The sequence below is a fragment of the Empidonax traillii genome, unplaced genomic scaffold (genome assembly GCF_003031625.1).
Source record: "Empidonax traillii isolate 1590-97213 ecotype Southwest subspecies unplaced genomic scaffold, ASM303162v1 scaffold278:size663781, whole genome shotgun sequence".
Taxonomy (NCBI): Eukaryota; Metazoa; Chordata; class Aves; order Passeriformes; family Tyrannidae; genus Empidonax; species Empidonax traillii.
The window spans coordinates 53,573-73,287 of NW_020955471.1; the positions used below are offsets into that span (position 1 = coordinate 53,573).

General features: G+C 37.8%; 1 protein-coding gene across 1 annotated transcript in view; it reads left to right on the plus strand.

Annotated features, from left to right (window-relative positions):
- The window catches only part of LOC114060586 (neuronal PAS domain-containing protein 3), a gene marked incomplete at its 5' end in the record, with an annotated part of 56,075 nt that overhangs the window by 22,395 nt on the left and 13,965 nt on the right, over positions 1-19,715 (plus strand). The window contains 2 exons of the mRNA XM_027890168.1: positions 2,105-2,298; positions 7,880-7,986. Coding sequence (XP_027745969.1) covers positions 2,105-2,298; positions 7,880-7,986 — 301 coding nt within the window. The remainder of the gene's footprint in view (positions 1-2,104; positions 2,299-7,879; positions 7,987-19,715) is intronic.

Here is a 19,715-nt window from a genome sequence, read left to right on the forward strand (position 1 = left end):
TTTTTTTTTTTTTTTTTTTTTTTTTGGGTGCTGACCCCTAAAATTTGAATCCAAATGGGGATTTAGAACATGTTTGGATCCATGGTAAAGCTAAAAACAAGCTAACTAATTTGAATCTGGAAGCAAGTTCTCTTGAAATCCAACACTGTTAATATATGGTGGATCTAATATATTTGGAATTGCCTCTTAGGGCAATGTTACATCTGAGGTATTCCAGACGAAGGATCAGAAAAAAAAGTGAGGTGGTGTCTGAATAGAGAGTTGTTCAAAAACAGATCATGTTGATATTTAGCTGCAAATGACATGAAGGTTTAAACAAAATACAAAGAAGAGATAAATATGATGTATCTTAAAAATTCCCTCAAGTGATAGTGCCAACTTCAAACATATTAGCATAAGGAGTCTTATGAAAAAACAACAGAACAATACTTTTGCATAACATGTTCCCTATAAGATAATTTTTCACATTTTCACAAGTTATCCATCAGCATTTTTCCCAGCATTTACAGATTTCAGTTTTGCAGTAAGCTGAAACTGCAGGATAAAAAGAGACAGATAATGATAAAAAAGGAGATGTATATTCAAGCCTAGCTAGAAGGAGCAAAATATAGTATTACTGCCCCTCCTGTGAAGTTAATCCTGTTTCCTTTAGCTATTTCTTCATTAGTTAATGAAGTCTTAAGAAAAATTAGAGTTCGAAATGGTGTTTTTGCATCCTTGCCTTTAGGAACTTTCTCAAATATTCATAGGATAGTTTACCCTGGGAAGGTGCCTTAAGTGTGAATTTAGGCATAACCACTTCAAACAAGGGTGGTCAGAAACCTGCAACTGAAATGGACAAACACAGCAGCTGATCACTTTTCTCATTCAGATTCACCCCACTGGCTAGAATCAAAATGTAAAACAGTAGTAAAAATAGATATTTTGATGATAGAGGTTAAAAAAAGAGAAACAAACTTCAAGGCTTAGATCACAGATCTGCTAGCAGTTTAAATTTGGATGCACTTTGTGATTTGAAGTCTTGTAAATGAAAAATTTTCTTCTCTCTCACTTTGTATTAACAATCAATCTCAGATCAGAAGCAAAGAGTTTGTCTGCTATCTTTGTGTCTCAGGTTAGAGATGAGTATCAGTGTACTTATAACTACATCCCATTTCTGTCACCTTCTCGGGTGCCCCAGTAGCAACCAGCATCTCTGTTGACCTCTGGGTAGTGAGTATGGGATGATAGTGAAAGCGGCCTTCATCTCCTGAGAGCTTTCTCTTAATGCAGATATTGTAAAACAATAGGGTGAAAATCTGGGAGACCCTGCAACTGCCAGTCCCCACAGCTTTCTTATCCGTGAGTACAGGAACTGCAGTTTCCATTTTCATTTCAATATACTGTATTTATATTCTTTTATTGGAAAAAAACAACTCACCTATTTATCCACAGAACTAAAGAAGGAGTGAGACTGGAAGTGGTGGATTATTCTTTTCCCAGAGTTTCGATTTACTCCATTCCAGGCAGTGTTCTTGGAATGAGGGTGAAATTCTTAGGGGTACAGTCGGATCTCCCAGGCATCTTCTGGTCTTATCTTGTGAATATGGAAAGAAACTACCACCTCCAGAGCTGTCCATACATACATAGTGCACTAGTAAGTCATTACATGTCTGCCAGCTCTTTAAAACCTTTGCTGTGGATGCAAGAAGACCATCCTGCGGCTGAGCTCATAGATAACTTACAGGCTGTTGTTTCTCAAATTGCCAACCACAAAGAAGAAATTTAAGGCAGTGAACAGTGTCTCCATGGTGTAGGTGACCAGCAATTCAATTAAACCATTCTGAAAAAGCTTCAAAACTGATTATCTTTCTGTCTCATATTCAATTTCCAAATATTATAAAATTATTATTTTATTAATTTCCAACTTCCTTATTTCGGTTTTATCCCACTCCCTCTCTTGTTGAATTTCTACTTTCTTTCTGTAACAATCACACAGCCAAAATACTGGTGTTACTTAGTACAGTTTCAGGCTGTGTCAAGTGATCTGTAGGAAGTAAAGAAACCGGTGTCACAATTGCATTCAGAGTTCACTGGGTATTTTTTTATTGTTTTTATTTTGCAGGTGATTCATATAACAGGCCGGTTACGTCTGAGAGTGTCACTATCACATGGACGGACAGTACCCAGCCAAATCATGGGACTTGTTGTCGTTGCTCATGCTTTGCCACCTCCTACAATTAATGAAGTCAGGATTGACTGCCACATGTTTGTCACTCGTGTGAATATGGACCTCAATATCATTTACTGTGAAAATAGGTACAGCTTTTAGCTCCTTTTTTCTTTGTTTTGGTCGTCTCTATTCTTTGTTCCATGGGCTTGGCAAGAAGTTTTGAACTTTGTGACTCCTGCAACGTCACTCTAGTGCTGTATGAGAGCGCTGAATTCACTCTCATCATCACCACCTTCATTTTCATTACATTCTAAGAGAATAAAATAAATTAAAAACTATGATTTGCAGGATATCTTGCTGGAATAAGGAAAGATAGACCAGGAAGGATTTCTCTAAGCTTTTCCTGGTTTTTACAATCTTTCACTGTCCCTCTCAGAGCCAAGATTTGGGACTAGACAGACGTTGATCTGACCTGTATGCCTGTCCTTATGCTCCCCCCATCCTCCCCTCCACAAGTTTTTCTGTCTGAAGTTTAAAAGTTTTCCATTTTTGAACTAATTTGCAGATTACAGCACATCATGCTCAGTGTTTAATGGAACAGAAGCACAGATGGCCTAGATAGTAGGCTAGAGAGGTGGGATCTGTTGCAGTTAGAGGTGGGAAAACTGTAGAATAAAATTGGTTAAGGGCATACTGGGAAAGACAGCAGTGAAATGGAAACAGGTGATGAAGAGTTGGTTGAGGGGGGGCCACGTTCAACGTGAAAGCGACAAGTGCTCTCAGAAGGTGAAAGATAGGATTTAAATTCATCTGTCTGCTCCCTGGGGATTGAATGCTGGTAGTATCAGGAGCTCCCCATGGTGGTCTGTCAGGGCAGGACCTGGCAGCTAGAGCCCATCCCACCATCTCAGAGGGGAGCAGGGCAGCTGAGAGGGGGCACAGGGACAGCCCCAGCCCCAGGCATTGGGCACCTCCCTGGGGACAGGCAGTGGCATGGGCTGGGATCCGGTCAGTAGGACACATGAACAGGCAGGGCTGTGGGCAGCTGGAGACTGGCAGAGGCTGACAGCCCTGGGAGTGACATGGGAGTCTGGGCTGGGGAGGGAGGGGGAATGGGGGGGGCAGAAGCCCCAGGGGGCTGACAGTCTGGGTGGGCAGAGTAGGGAGACTGGTCAAGACCATTAAGGCCTCATGGCCCTGAAAAATAAAAATAAAATCCAGGGAATGGGTATTTAGAGCAGAAGTGAAGATATGTGAGAAAGAAGAGATAAGCAGTAAAAAAGTTTGGGTCTATTGATGGAAATCAGAGGTAGGGCAGAAAGGCTGGAAAGCAAGTAGGAAGGTAATCTAGCCAAAATAAATTTTGTCAAGGGGACTTATCAGTGGAACAAACAAGATTATTACAGCAATCATGCATATTATAAGTTGAGTGGAAGCTTTCTGATATGAGCAATCATAATTGCTCAATCACAATGGGATACCTTTGATCAGGTTAGCACATTGATATAAACTTTTACAAAAAGGGATAAATTCAAATATTTTGTTGCAATAGTTCCATTTTAGGCCCCTGATGTCACTGTTAACATTAGTTTATAAAAATAATTTCAAATACTAAAAACACTTCTGCCAGTGCTGGGAGGTGAATATGAGCTCATTGAGGCAGTGGGATTTCCAGTCATGGAAAATGGAGTAAGACTGACAGGACTTGGATTTCATAGCAGGTACAAAGCTGAATATGACTCTAAAAATTGGGAGAATAGAAAAAAAAAAAGAAGATGGGAAGGAATTAACTGAACAGCTGATTGCAGCTGTCAGATTAATTATCTGGGCGTTTGCCAAGGCCATTCTCTGAGTCAGGGAAGTTGGGATCTCTCTTCTGGGACTATAGAAAAGGAGATAAGTATCCCATCCTGAATATATGGGCTCGACTCCTGGCACTTGCAGACAGCCAGGAAATTCTTTGTGGTGCCAAAGTAAAGCAAGCACAACATTGATGAAAACAGAGAAAAATGGATTCATGCTGGGCAAACTGTAAGCACTATTTATGGAGCAATGGGGAGTTACTGGCAGCTGCAGGGAGTATGGAGCAGAAGCCATGCCACTTAACTGAAATGAATGCTCACAGTGGACCATTGGATCAGCAGGGGTGAGATCAATAGTACTCCTAGTTTTCCAAGTGGTTGACTGCTTGCAACAGCAGTGAGAAGGAATGACATTACTCAGGTCTTTGGGTGCATCTTGTTACTTTTCTCTGAATTAAGAGATCTACCTTAGAATCCTGGACTCAGTGCACAAACTAATCAACAGTTAGCTTCCCTTTGAGACAAATTCTATTAGCTAGAACACTGGCTATTTCTAACAATTAATATTTTGCTTTGAGAGTGTAAAATATGGATGCAAAATTTTGTTGTCTAAAATGCAGCATATTTATGTATTTTTTGCAAATGTAAGATTCATGTCATCTAAGCTTCACCATTTGGTCTAAAATAGTCTAAAATTTCTTTATTAGTCAATGGAGTGCAAAAAGCACCTGCAGAGAACAAATCATGTCACACAGTGATAAATAACTAAAAGCAGAATGCTGTGTTTTCAGAGTCAACTGCTAAGGATGGGAGACCATCTGGAGACGACTGATAGTCCAGGTTAATGTGGACCAGTATAGCCATATCTGCTATATCTGCCCAAAAGGAAATAATCACATGGAAGAGGTTTGGCTTGTTAGCCACACAGTAGTTGTCAGTAGTTCCTTCAGATTTGTAGAAACAGTCTACAAGTCTACAAATGAGTGCACAATTTGTTCCTCATTCAGCAAAGCGCTGTACCATATACCTACCTTTAATTTAAATCATGTTAACAGTCCTGTAAGTCAGTGGAACCACTGATCTACTCAAACATAAGCCTATGCTTATGTGTTACAGGATGCGGTCTGTGTATTCAGTAAAGACAAGTTCTTACTCATCAACCTATTACTTTACTTTGTCACAGGACTTGGGTGCCACAAGATCTGTCTCCTAACAAGTGCTCCAAGATATACCATATATATTTTACTTTCTCCATGTAAATTATTTCTTTTCCATCTTTAGTACCTTTCATATAAGCATAAGTGTTCTATTTGATGTAATTTCTTTTGCTTCTGTTTTTGATGTCATTGCTTACCATTGAACATCACTTACATATGGATATTTTCTCTCTTCCTTCTTTCACATTTTTCATTAAAAAAAAAAAAATCCTCTGTCCTTCATATGTCTGTTTGAAACATCTTTTCTATAAAATTATAGAATCATGGACCAGTTCAGGTTGGAAAAGACCTCTGAGATCCTCAAGTCCAAATGTAAATCAAGCACTGCCAGGTTCACCACTAAACCATGTCCCTAAGTGCCACATCTACACATTTTAAATACCTCCAGGGCCAGTGACTCAAACATTTCCCTGGGAAGCCCATTCATTCCAATGCTTGATAACTCTAGTGGTGGAAATACTTTTCCTAGTATCTAATCTAAACCTCCCCTGGTGCAACTTAAGGGACTGTGAGTCTGCTTTCACAGTTGCCTTGCCATGTTTGCTAATTTTTGTCTGTGAAGACTTTACATGAACAGGCTACTGCAGAGAAATAAAATCCAGCTAAGTCAAATTCACCAGAGGGGAAGCAGAATGATCATCTTTCATGTTAGTCCTGTGAGCTCACAGTCTGGGAACACCACAGTGCAGTGACCCGCCTGGAGATTGCCTCTTTCTACTAGGCTGGCAGGGTGAGATTTTCTCTCCCTGATCTTATCATAGAATATGCTGAGTTGGAAGGGACCCATCGGGATCATCGAGTCCACCTTCTGGCTCTATGCAGGACACCCTAAGAATCACACCATGTGCCTGAGAGCACAAATGGTTCTTGAACTCAGACGGGCTCGGTGCAGTGATCACTTCCCTGGAGAGCCTTTTCCAGTATCTTGAAGCAGAGCCACCTCCAACTAGAAAACACTCAGTTCTTGGGCCAGAGAAGAGACAGCAAAGTGTGCCAGTGAGGTGAGTGTAGACATGAGAGACCTGAGTTCTGGTGCCTGCATCATGGACTCTTTATACACTTAGTTTAGTATAAAAAGATAATATAGAGGGAACAGGAACATTTAAATCTCAGGCTCCCTTCTGGAGGGGTTTCTTATCACTGGGCAGAGATCCCAGGTCCTTTTTCTTCCCAGGAAATAATTCACTGTGCAACTAAAGTGGAGGAACTCAGCAGGAGAGACAGGGAGTCCCACTGCCACAGTTTCAGATTTGTCTTCATCCTGGTGAATTGTGTCCTCCAAGAGAAGGTAGAAGAAGTGCTTTCCAACTGTAGTTGTGATAATCGTTAGACAGATATCCCCAGATGGCTACCCCATATTTGGTTAAGTGCTATAACTACTAGGCAGTTGTTTGAAGGTGCACATCCTTCAACATGCTCTGTCATGAAAGGGAGAGAAGACTCTTGTGTTTTGTGCTAAATCTGATTTGACAGATTTACAAGCAAATTTGAGTCCACCTGCATGACCTGTGAATTTTTTCATGTTTGTTGTTTTGGGGTTATTTTCAAATCACCAGAGCTGTTCTGGTATTGTCCTTCACTCTTTATAGTCTGTACATTCCCCCTGCTTCAAAAACCCAGACAAACAGCTCTGCTAAGGAGAGCATCAGTGGCTGTGTTCACCCTCTCTGCCTGCTGCCAACCCCTCAGACCCACACAGTTCATTTTTTGCTTTAGGCATCCCCCAGTATCACACTCCAGTAGCTATCTTGTTGTAGCAAGATGTTGAGTGGTTTTTACAGCTCCCTTAAATGAATGACAATTATATCTCAAAGTTGAAAAGTTGGCTCGACCCCAGTCATTGGAGATTATTTCAAACCCTAAAAAAATGATTCTATGTCTAAAAAACAGCCATGCTTTTAAATGCTTGTGTGAGCAAAACATTTTCCAATTTTCTTTATAATCTCTGTATTACATTTAAGGACATTGACACCTTGACAGTCCATGATATAAGTTTACACACCCACACTGACACAAACACACACACACTCGCACACAAAGGTCCACAGAATAGATTTTGAAGTTTCTATGTGCAATAAACAACAAAGTCCCAGTTGAAAGGGCCCAGAGTGAAAGCTGAGCTCCCAAATGAATTAGACTAAAAAAGATAACACCCTGAGGCATCTGTGTGTCTCAGCATTTAAATTATATCCCTTGAAAAATCAGTTTGGACTTCGTGCCAAGAAATGGTTGAAGAGCTTTTTCATGAATATACCCCATAGAAGACCAATCTGTTGAAATGAAATGTGTCTCTAATCATTTGGTATAAACATAACATGTTTCTACTTTATTATGTAACCTTGAATCATCTTAGTCTTTTAATGAGGATTTTGGATTGTTGCTAATGCTTTATAATTTCATGGAATTATATTGTCTTGGTATAATGCTACTGGGACAATATGTACTAGAATTTAATTTTCCACTTATTTAAATGCATAAAATAATTTCCAGGTTTCTTAAAAAAAAAAAAAAAAAAAAAAAAAAACAAACAAACAAACTTTCTTTTCCCCCTTTCCCTTTTAGGCTGTGTCTCATTTGTACAGATATTCCCTTCAAATGACTATAATGGGGAAAAAACTTTTTAACAGATTTCACTTTCTGAGTCATTTGACAGTTCTTTTGTTCTTTCCTTTTTGAGTTACAGGCTGTGTATTCTTCTTCCTTTTTAGGATTAGTGATTACATGGATCTGACCCCTGTAGATATTGTAGGAAAGAGATGTTACCATTTCATTCACGCTGAAGATGTGGAAGGCATCAGACATAGTCACTTAGACTGTAAGTACTTCCATTTTTGTCAAAATAATCTGGTACAACACTTGATTGTTCCTGAACTATTATTTATATTCCCCAACTGGAGTCTTCATCTTGCACCTGCTTTTTTTGTCACAGGTTTTCACAGAGGATGGCTCAAATATAACTTTTTATATTATTTATTTTCAAGTCTTTTTATAGGCGTATATTATCTTTTATGTATGTGGAAATAAAGCATTATATTTGTATTAACAGAGTTTCTAGCAGCTGTTAATTTACATGTGCTGTACATTATTTTAATCCTTCAGAGAAGTATTGCTTAGGTGAGAAACTTCCTCCCTGGCACAGAAAATGAACTCCTCCTCTGAAGTTTTCTTTCTGAGTCATAACATGGAGGACAAAAACTGCAGCAAAATTGGGATTTCACCATGGTTTTCAATACAGAAATGAGCTACAGCTCTACTAGTGATTTAACCACCCTATATGTTAACATCTAAATGGCCCTCATCCTTACAGCATCTAAGTCCCTGATATTTGCACACAGGTAGTATCTGATTAACATAAGGATAACAGAAGTACAAAAATGTTACGAGAGACAAACTTTACCAGAGAGCGTATGCAACGTCTGTGTATGGGGGAAGAGAGGTTCAGTTTGATTCCTTGTAATTAAGCTCTTTGTATTCCTCTTATTAAAAGCCATAGGGCCTAATTCTTTTCTTGTTGAGATCTGTTGACTTCAGTGATAGGGCTCACAATTTACCCTGGTGCGAAAAAAGACTTATGCCCATAATCTCTAATTTATCTGTGCCTGCAGTGAAGCCAGATAATTCTTTGGAAGTTTCAGTGACTGACTGTGTTTATGATTGACTTTGGTGTTTTTCTTAATGTAGAAGACTATCTGCAAACCGCTTCTTAAATTCAGAGTCACAGACTTGAATAACTGTGCTCCCCCTGCACTGTGTCCTACTAGCATTTCCTAATAAAGGGGCAGCAGCCCAAATGCAGCCACATTTAATTAGGTTTTACAAAACCATATGACTCCAATGGAAGACAGTATAAAGTGTTCAGTCCTAAATTATCTTGCTTGATCTGCAAAGGAAGAGACGAGAGCAACTGCAACCAGAAAGCAGGAGAACAAGGACAGTTTCTATGATAACATATGGCAGCCAACAGCAGTATCAAGCTCTGTAAAGCTTTCAAATAGTCCCTGAATTTTCTAGAAGGGAAAGTGCATTCAGCATAAGAAGGTCAGGTTAGAAGCATTTCTGCAGAAAAAAATAAATTCAACTATCCAAAAAGATAAACAAATTAAGTTGGCATCATTTACATTTGGATCATTTAATATCCAGGATAATAAGTCAGTTGCTGAGAAATGAAGGAACAAATTCAAAAACTTAGTTGGTGCTCTTGAAGCTGGAAGTCAAAAATGACAAGTTGCACTTCCACTGCAGTTTCTGACCAAGGAAATAAAAGATATTTATGACTCAGACTTAACATATCACCTGGCATAGATGAACATCCCATTTGAAAAAGACCTTAATCTTCTGAATGACCACTTCTCTCTGAAATGGAATATGCTTTATGAAACATTCATCTTCAGAAAAATTGGAGATCTATGCAGACAGTATGAATGCAGTGTGGTCCAGTCTATAAGCACTGGACTAAGAATCAAGAGACCCTGGAGACAGGATTGCTTCACCTTACTGTGTTCCTGCTCTCTATGTCCAGTTTAGCTGAATGGATTGCAAACTTTGCAAACACAGGGACTTTCTCGCACTGTGAACATCCAACACATTGGGGTTCCAAACTTGGCTGTATGGCTATAGCATAATTATTCTTGATAGGCTAATTTTTTTTCAGTAGTCGAGGCTGGTTACATCTCTTATGTGTAGTTGTTCTCTTTGTTTATAGGAACAAGATATTCATACAATCATTTAGGTTGGAAGGAACTCTGGGATATTATCTAGTCCCACCTAGTGCTCAAAAGGGGATCAATGCTGATTCAAAGCAAATTTTTTATCACTTTTTCTCACTGATGTTGAAAAACTCTAAGGTCAGACTCCACAAATTCTCTGAGTTTCCTGTTGCAATATCTTAATGGGAGTTTAGTTATCATCACAGTGGCTTTTTGATTCTATCCACTCGGAATTTCCCTGTTTTGATTGTGCAGCTCATGGCGCCATTTTTGCAGTAGCCTCCTTGCAGGTGTGGTGCTGGGTTCTGTTGAAATCACCTCTTCTTCAGACTGAACAAACCTGATTCCACAGCCTTTCCTCACAGGGCAAGTACACCAGGCCCCAGGTGTCTTGACAGACCTCTACTGACCTTTCTGAAGTTTATCACTACACTTCCTATGGTAGGAGCCTAAAATTAGATTCCAGATGCAATCTAAAGTGTAAAGAGGGATAATGACTTTCTGTGCTCTACTGGCTACACACTTTGTAGTATAGTCCAGCTCATTCATGCTTAGCATACTGTCCACCAGGACCCCTTCATCTCTTTCCACAAAGCAGCAACGCAGCCAATCAGTTCTGAGCCGGTAACATTGCAAGGAATCAGTACATCCCAGATATAGGACTTTGCATTTGTCTTTTCATGTTGAAACTCATGCTCGGTATGAAAGATCTTCAAGCTTAAATTAGTCTTGGGAATAACCGAGGAAGTACACCTGCCCACTATAAGTCCTGCAGAAGCTGAAGTGGTTCATGTCTTTGCCCACAGACATGTTCAATTTTCTAGCATTTAGAAAACAATGTCTAGAAACCAAGAGAAAGATATCCTAAAACCCCAAAACACTTCATAGCAACTTTTTGATCCTAAAAAATCAAGTTCAAACCAAACTAGGAAGAGAAAATTCTCCTGGTCTAGTAAAAATTAAAATTAGAGTTAAAATTTGCAAACTAGCTGTAGAAGGCAAAACCCAGCAGAACCACAGTTCCTCAAAATAGACTGCACAGGATATTTGCCAGTACAGCACAGGAAATAACTGCTTGACATCACAATGGAAAAAAACAAACAAACCAAAAGAAGTAGTATTATGCAATATTTTAAGGAGGAGCTGGAAACTTAAGTAATGGTTAGAAAGCACTAGTGGAAAACAGAAGCAGGACCTGGGAAAGCAGCAGAATGTAAAGGGTGTGTTTGATGGGGGACTGCAGAATGCAACTAAACATCTTGGTTAATTTCTACCAGAGATGAAATAAATTTTAATTATTAAAACAAGAAGAAATCCAAATTGCAATGGTAGATTTAAGGGTAAAAATAAACACAAATAAAACTGCTACTCTGCCTATTCACTGACAACATATCACAAAAAAATAAGGAAAAGGTAAGACCACTACATCCTGCCGTCTCATCCAGTGTATTCAAAGACATCAAAGAGGAAAACAAGCAAAGAAGAAAATGTTGCGCAAAATTGCAGAGAAAAAAAATCAAGAGGGCTGTTGATGGCTTCAGATCATAGCAGCCCATTAGAAACTTTGAAAAACAGGCCTTGTTAAATCTATCTCAGATAAAAGAAGACTAAAGCAGTTTCAGGAATGTGACCATAACAAGTATAATGGTGAAGAAGGTCTGCAAGACTATAGCTGTCTTTTGTAAGGGAACTACTGCCCTAATGAAAGGGCAGATACGGTCAGTGGAAAAGCTTTCATTGGCTTCAATGTACATGGGGATTATGCCCTAAAAAGGCAATTTTTTATGGACTAAAATTCTGACCTGGGTGAAAAATTCCATTATGTTCAGTGGGGTCAAGATTTATGTTAGTTATATGCTATTGTGAATTAATAAAACAACATTCATATTTTAATTGCACATACGCCTGCCTTTATAGCAACATAATAATACACAGCATGATACCACAAGCTATTGAAACATCAGTTTTTTCCAAGCAGAAATAAAATGTTTATGGCTGTTTTTTCTATCTTGTTTCATTTAAACTTCGAATGATCATGCTTTTTCACAAATCTCTCAGCCAATTTTTTGGTGTTACAATTCTACCTTATCAATCTGTTTCTCAGTTTATAATGCTTCATGGTTTCAGAAGTTTGGGAAAGTTCGCATTTGTTCATCTTCACTGTTGAATAAATTGCTGGTAGCATCATGACAGATATCACCATAAATCAAGTGTCTCTCACAGAGATTATAGTTAAAATGTTCTCTCTTCTACCAGCCAGTACACCAACCAGCACCATGGATAAGCCATTGGCTCAACTAACACACAGAAACTGGCTAAGATGCAACAGCTTGTGTTTGATACCAAACCCTCAAAAATTACAGGTTTGGTTGTTCCCTGGCTCAGATACAGTCTCTAACTCTATCTCCATGTAACAGAGCTCTTTATTAGGATATGTGGCGTGAAGGAGTTATAGATTAATGTTTTATGTTTCATACATTTATGTTATGCAGCTAGAACTAACAACTTAGAAGGACTCCTCATGCCCCCTGTTCTATTTTACCACTTGTAACAATGGGGGAAGTTATAGGGTCCTCTCTGTTTACTTACCTTTCCGTAGAAGCATTGCAGGACTGAACTGTGTCTCAAGAATAGGGCAGGTCATACTCTTTCACCAAGCCATGAGTCCCTGCATGAGTAGAGCTGCCCTTGTTCCAATGACTTCAATATCCCTGACAAATATCAATGACAAATATCCCTGATCTTAAAGCTAGCAGGATACATTTGATGTCAAATAAATACCAGAAATCGAGCAGATTAATAAAATTACTGTTGTATCAGGTCTTAGCACTGTCTGTAGAACTCAGCAAGGGTAATTGATGCTGCTTTCTGGAGAACAATAGTGTGTATATGTGCTTCCCTTTCGTTGGCATTGTTATCATTCAGGAGTCTGTAACAGGCCTTTTTAAGGAGTACATTTCATGTTAAAATGAGTGGATGTCATATGCCATAGGCATATATATCTTCCCTTTAACTGGAAAAATGTCATGGTCTTCATTGAACATCAAATACTTGATATTACTGTTCAATTAAGGTCATTAAGAAAGCAGCAAGGAAGGACAGAAGTTAGGACCTCTGAAGACAACCATATACATATTTTTGAGCAAATATAGGATAATATGCCACCATTTCAAAATTAATATATTGCTTGTATGAACACTGTCACCAGTATATACCAATTGGTATTGGTATAAGATATGTGCATTTTCATTTTGGAATACTAATTGAAGTCTAAATTCAGAAACCTTCCACTGACAAGAAAGATACTGTTGTCCTCAGCTATTGCTTAGAAAATATCATCCTCTTTCTTCGGAATTTGATTTACAGCCATAAGAAATACAATTCCTCAGGAACAGTGAGCCAGGGCAGTTCATCTCCCATAAAGCAAAGGTCTCTGATGAGTATGTTTGGTAGCAATCCCTCTGATCTACTTTATCTGGTTTCCAGTGGTTAGAATAATCCAGTCTTTCTGAAAATCAACTATTCCACATTCACCTTTTTCATGGCTCCCCTATTTTTCAAGGAATATTACCCCCTCAGTCTGCTTTTAAATCAGTTATATATTCATGATTTCTTTTATGTATGTTCAGTAGAAAAATTATATTGCTGTACAAAATATTGCTTAGTGGTTTAGCCTACCAGCTGTAGTTGAACTAACCCTTTTAACTTATGCACATGAGTTATAATTTTTTATTCTCTTAATAACCTCAAACACATGAAAAACAAATAGAACGAGTTGATAATTTCTAACAGTAAAATACTTCACATATTTTGCTATCATGCTGTGGAATAACTCTGCAATGTCAAGTAGCTCACAATTAGAAAAACTGTAGGGGGAAAAAAAGAAGTGTTTTGATCCTGAGGAATTTTTATCCTAATCAGATCGAAATTTCAATGCTCTTGTAGTGCTTAATATCTTCAATAACCAAAAAAATGAAACTGATTCCAACGTCAGGTTTTACATTCTGGGACTGAAATAAAATGCTAAAATATACAAATGAATCGCGTGTTTGTACAAGTTTATTATCATCACTAAAAAGCGAGATTGATTCTAAATTAGGCTGATAGAATGTCAGGGGTTTAGCTATTTCTTAAACTAAGTCTGCCTGGCACCCTGATGACAGCCTAGTGTATGTTGTTTTCAAAGTGTTGCAGAAGTGCTGTTCTGACCACCTGCACAGTCTTTCTCTCTATCCATAGTATGGGCCAGTAAAAATTTCCGTTGGACACTGGCATCCTTAGGTCCTTTTGACTAGAAGTAGTGATGATAGAGCAAGATGAGGGAACAGGAGATAAGAAAGTGGAAGAAATGGAAGCATGTAAAGAACACGTTTTTTTATTCATACAAGATAAAAAAGGATCATGGACTTTGGTTTTAGCTCATATCTAGTGTTTGTTTCTCAGTCCTAATGAATCTTAAGAGATGTGCACCTACCCACGGGTATGTATGTGTCATGTCTTTTAGCCACGCTCTGAAATCCTGCAGATGTTGTATCTGCTCCCGCAAATGCATCTTTGGGTTACACAAGATGTTGGTCTGTCCAGCTTCATTTCTTTGCCTGCTTTCTGACCAAAGCCAAAGATACTTTAGAAGAAGGGAAAAAACACTCTGCAGCATGCAATTATGCACACCTTGCAACCTTGTTTTCTCTGTAATACACTATTAACTCATGGCTGGTTCATTCCTTGAAAGATAAGCATTTATACCACTGCTTACATTTCTGTTTGTCGAGGATGGTTGTTACTATTGTAATATTTGGTGTTCTAATTATCCATATAAATATTCAGATATCATTTTCAATCCCAATAAATTTCTAATCTTTATGATATTTTGTGCCTCAGTTTTTCACATGAAGGTTTTGTGCTCTTAGACACATGTTTTCTGTATGTAAAGTTGATATAAGTTTTCCAGAAGCATCAGATCTTTTGGGTTAGGGTTAGGGTTAGTGTTTGGATAGTAAACAAACCAGAAAACTCTACAAAGTCAAATCTTTAAGTTATTTAAATAATTAGCTACTGAACCTAGTTGTAGAATTTTGCCTTCTGTACCTTAGCAATATATACAGTTATTTTTCAAGATGCCTCAGATATAGTTTGCATCAATAACCCTTTAACTTAATTCCTGATGTAATTTCATCTTCAAATTAAATCTAATGCAATACTGATTTAGTATGCTTACACTTCAGTTCGTAGGCTTTTGATTGTAAGTCTTTCATAGCTCATAGTCAGTTGAAATTTGCAACTAAACTCTTCTCCTATTTTTGCTTTAAAAGTGTATGTAATACTAGCTGTATAAGTATAGCTACTGCAGTAAAGGGTTATAAAGTAAAGATTGAGCTCTGGCTTCTGCTCATAACCTCTTGGTCTCCCAGTTACTCCATTAATAATTTTCTTTATTTTTTAGAGTCTCTTTGTGCTCAAAATTTCTGACCCCAAAGATGAATCTATACTTCGGTATTATTCTTGTGATACATTGCAGAAGTACATTTTAAATTGCAAAGCCATGGGAATAAAGGATTTTATTATACACCTCCAGCAGCTTCATCTTCAGTTTATCCACTAAACTAGTTCTGTGCTGACTTTCTGCTACAGGATGTTTATGTATGCCATTTTAAAAAAGAAGGGGAAAACTACTTCAGTCGCATACTTTTTACCTTCATTGCTGAGGTTTGCTCCAAGATTACTGAGACCAGAATTGTCCACCACCCTGTAGTCTAAATCAGAAAGTGTGTTTTTCCATTGAAAATCCAAGGACAGATAAAGGACTTTGTAGTTTAGGATTTTGTGAAATACCCCAAAATATCCTAAAATGTCACCATGTGAAGGTATGATGAAACTGTTGCAGATCTTTCAAGGGCTTTTAGAAACAAGTTTGTGCTGTGGGCTTTTATTTCTCTTTCGAAGGTCTGGACAGTTGTCCTTGTGTCTATGAGGAAGACAGTTTTCAAAGCAAGAAGGATATGAAAATAGTATCAGTAAATTGCGTAGCATATATCAAATGTGTGGCAATAGCTCTTATTAGCACTTTAAAAGAACCTGCATAAATCACCTGCAGCTTTGCCATCTGTGAGTCATGTGGCCAGTGGTGGGTCCATGTTGGCTTTGATGGTAAGTATGCTGGTGTGGCACTTATGGCTCAGAGGGCTTTGGGGAATGCCCTGCCAAGCACCTGAAGTCTTTGTCCACAGTGTTTCCAGATTGCTAAGTATTGGTTCTGAGATCTGAAGTTCTTTTGTTTTTATTTTAGAAGGTTGTGTTTGGGGGCGTTTTGTTAGTGCTAAGCTATCTTTTTAAGGCTTGTGGAGAAAGATGGAAAGATTTCTTTTATTTCCTTGTCTTTACTTTTTACAAGTCATCTGGTATAAAGGGACAGTATGCTTCAAAAATGTGGAATGTCATTTACTGCCAGATGTGAGATGGTGATGAATCTTTATGGTGGTTAGAGGGTGTTAGAACATTCAGTTGTGCCATGCCACCATGTGCTGTGATTCGTCTAGAGATTAGTCTGAGGAAATCACTCATTTCACTCAGCCCAAGCACTCGAAGAGGGACTCTTACCCCAGAAATGAAAGCATGTTCAAAGGGATCCTGTCTTTTGAAAAAGACCATCTTTAACCTAAGTAATTCTATAATAAAATTGCTGCTAATCTGCTTCTGTGAATCTTTCATCTCTTTTCCTATTTGTAGGAGATATTATTATGTATAGTCTGCTGATACATTTGGCATGGAAAGGGTTATATTCTAAATTCATTAATCTTACATAGGTTGTCATATGATGGACATTAATGTTAGTGGAGAGATGGAGGACAGATTTAAGTTTCCTGAGCAAGCAGGGCCAAATTTCTCCTCTGATGTTGAGTTTTAGTAGCTAAGGGCAAAATTTGGATCTGGGATTTCATTTTCCCCTACAGTTTGAACAGAGAGTTCATTAATGATAATGGAAGTTCTGTCTGAAGTTGGTGTTCAAAGCAGGCTTGGGTTTCTAAACGACCACTTCAATATTAGCAGAAGGAAAACACTTTATGGCAGGATTGAAGTCATGGGGAGAGAGACAAATCAAGAGGGAAAGAAAAAGTTTAGAAAGAAAGAAGAAAACCTAAAAAATCCTAGGTAGAAAAATCTACTGTTCATTTTTCATCGTAAAATTATCTTATATAGTTAATTTACATCAACTTTATCTATAGAAACAACTGAAAAGTTTTCTTATATGCATGCCATTAGCTTCCATTGCATAGTGCATCTAGTGATGCATCAAATTATATATTATAATTCTGTCATTACACTTGATCAATACCTACATAATGTTTTGAAATAAACATCCTACCTAGAATGGTAGGATGGTTATGCATAATTATAAAATTGTCATTTTAAATGATGAGCCATGGGCAAATGGTATGTTATAACCATCATGAAAGGAGAGGGGAATAAAAGTGTCTCTGTTGTTCAAGTGGGAGATGATTATTTGTAATTAGTGGTGGGAAATACTTTTTTGTGTGGTTTTCCTGGATTTTAATAAATTTGCATTGTGGCTGTAGACTGATGTCATGTAAACTGGTAACATAATATTAATTTTAAAAAATCTTCCTCATCCTTATCTCAGATAATTTATAGTCAAATGAATGTAGAATCTCTAGCAGAGGCTAGGAAATTTCAGAGTGGTGGAGTATCAATGTCCTGGGATGGACATCCACAGATGTTTTTCCCAAACTATTTTCACAATTTACTTGGTTATCTTCCCTAGCAAGACATGCAGCATGCAAGGCTTTCTTCACTTTCCTCACTTGGGGAATTATAAACTTTGATCCTAATAAGAATGCACATTTTTTAACAGTTTGACTCGGACCACTTTTAACATTTGCTTTTCTGTAAAGTGAGGCAGGAAAAATATTTCTTGTTTTTTAAAAATTCTTAAGGTTTCAATTTTTTCAAAATGTTTGATTGAGGTTCTTTATTTTTTTCTTCAGGGTTTTTGATACTTAATTTTTGTCTAATTTATCAGGTATTTATGTATGTAACATTTCTATACTGGAAGATTAAACAGTATTTCATGCTGCAGAAACAAGCAATGAATCATTTGCCATACTAGGCATTTTTAGAGTGACTGTATATGCTTAAAAGAATTATCCTAAGTGAATGAAGAAGTTATGTGGGAGTTTGAATATCAGTAAGGTACAGTTTTCTTTCGTGAACCTGATCTGCTACTTCCTGCTTGACTTAGGAAAATATTAATTTATGTTTATAAACCAGCAATTATTACTGTCTGATATTCATATCACAGTAGCAGCCAAGTCTCAGTCAGTGGTTTTGACACAATAGACTGCATTCTACCTTATCCTACAACAACGATATTCTCTGCCCAGCACTCCTGGCTTTCTCCTGTCATACGCTGTGAGTAAAATGCAGCTTTCTAAAGCCTCACAGAACTAGTATTTTTTCCTAAACAGTTACCATCTTCCTATTTTCCTTTAAAGAGCTCTGCTGAGATACAGTAAGTCACACAGGGCTGGTAAGCAAGCACATGCAGTGAGGAGAGGTAGAGGAAGTATGAGCCCTGGGGATGTGTGATGCAAAGGTGGCATTCTTGACCAAGTAATCTGCTGTGAAGGCCATACTTTTGGCCTGGTGAGTAGAGATTGCATTTGCACACTGTCCTGGCTTATATCCCCACCTCCTCAGCCCATCCTGTGTAGCAGATCCAAAATCAGTGTTTGTGGAGAATTATATAGATGGCACACAATTGCTCACCTAATGTCTACAAGTCTCGTATCTTCTACCTTCTGTTTAAGTAGCAAGCATCATTTAACATTGCTAAATATTTTTCATTGCTAAAATCCAGTTTGTGGATACCTACTATTTAAAACATCTAGCTCACTAATTGCAAAATCTATAGAAAAGTCCTTACAACATCAAAGACTCACTTGATCCTTGGAGCTGTTATAAATGGAAAACTGTCTCTGTTACAAGCAAATAAGGCACTTAATGCACTCTTTCTAGCTGTGATGCTATTTTTCCTGAGGGTTTTGAAAATGACCTTCCTGTAAGCATCAAGGACTGTAACTTTTCAGATAAAGAAACTTGTTCTTGTTTTAAGTCTATGCCAGGTTCATTCCCCTATAGCCCACAGTTTTCAAAAGCAGAAGAAAAAGTAATCCAGAATTAAAAAAATAAAAACCCCTCTGTTTCCAGAACGAAGTTACCCTGTCAGCTTGCCTTGGGCCTTAGGTGGAGAAGTGGAGATTAAAGAGTCAGTATTCCTTTTCATGTTTCATCTGCCAGTTTTGTGAATGTAGAAAGAGTACTTGTGGCTGCAGCTAAGTATCCGACTGTGGTATTAAGTATGGCATTTTCATCCACATGCAGTAAATTAAAAATATTCTTACAAGTTTATCAGGAAAGAAATTCAGTATCAATACAGTCCCAGTACAGTCATTGATAAAGGTATTTCAAGGAGAAGAGTGAATAGCACAGCAGATGTAACCTCAATATTTTCACCAATTATAAAGAGCCTCTTTGTGAAGCTGTGTGAATATGTAAGATGATCTCATCATTTCCTATTTACTCAATACTTACCTGAATACGCAATATAGTGTAGCTTTTAAATGCATATGCACATGAGTAAAATGTCCTTTTGTAAGAGACTTCGCTAAAAGACTGCTTTTGATACACAATTTCTTCATCTCCTCTTCAAACTGAATTAAGCTACTTCCTTCTTTTAAAACACAACTCACTATTTAGAAGCTTTGGCTTTGATTTCTCAGAACAGCCTTACAGGAAGAAACTATGTTCTTTTTCTTTTTGT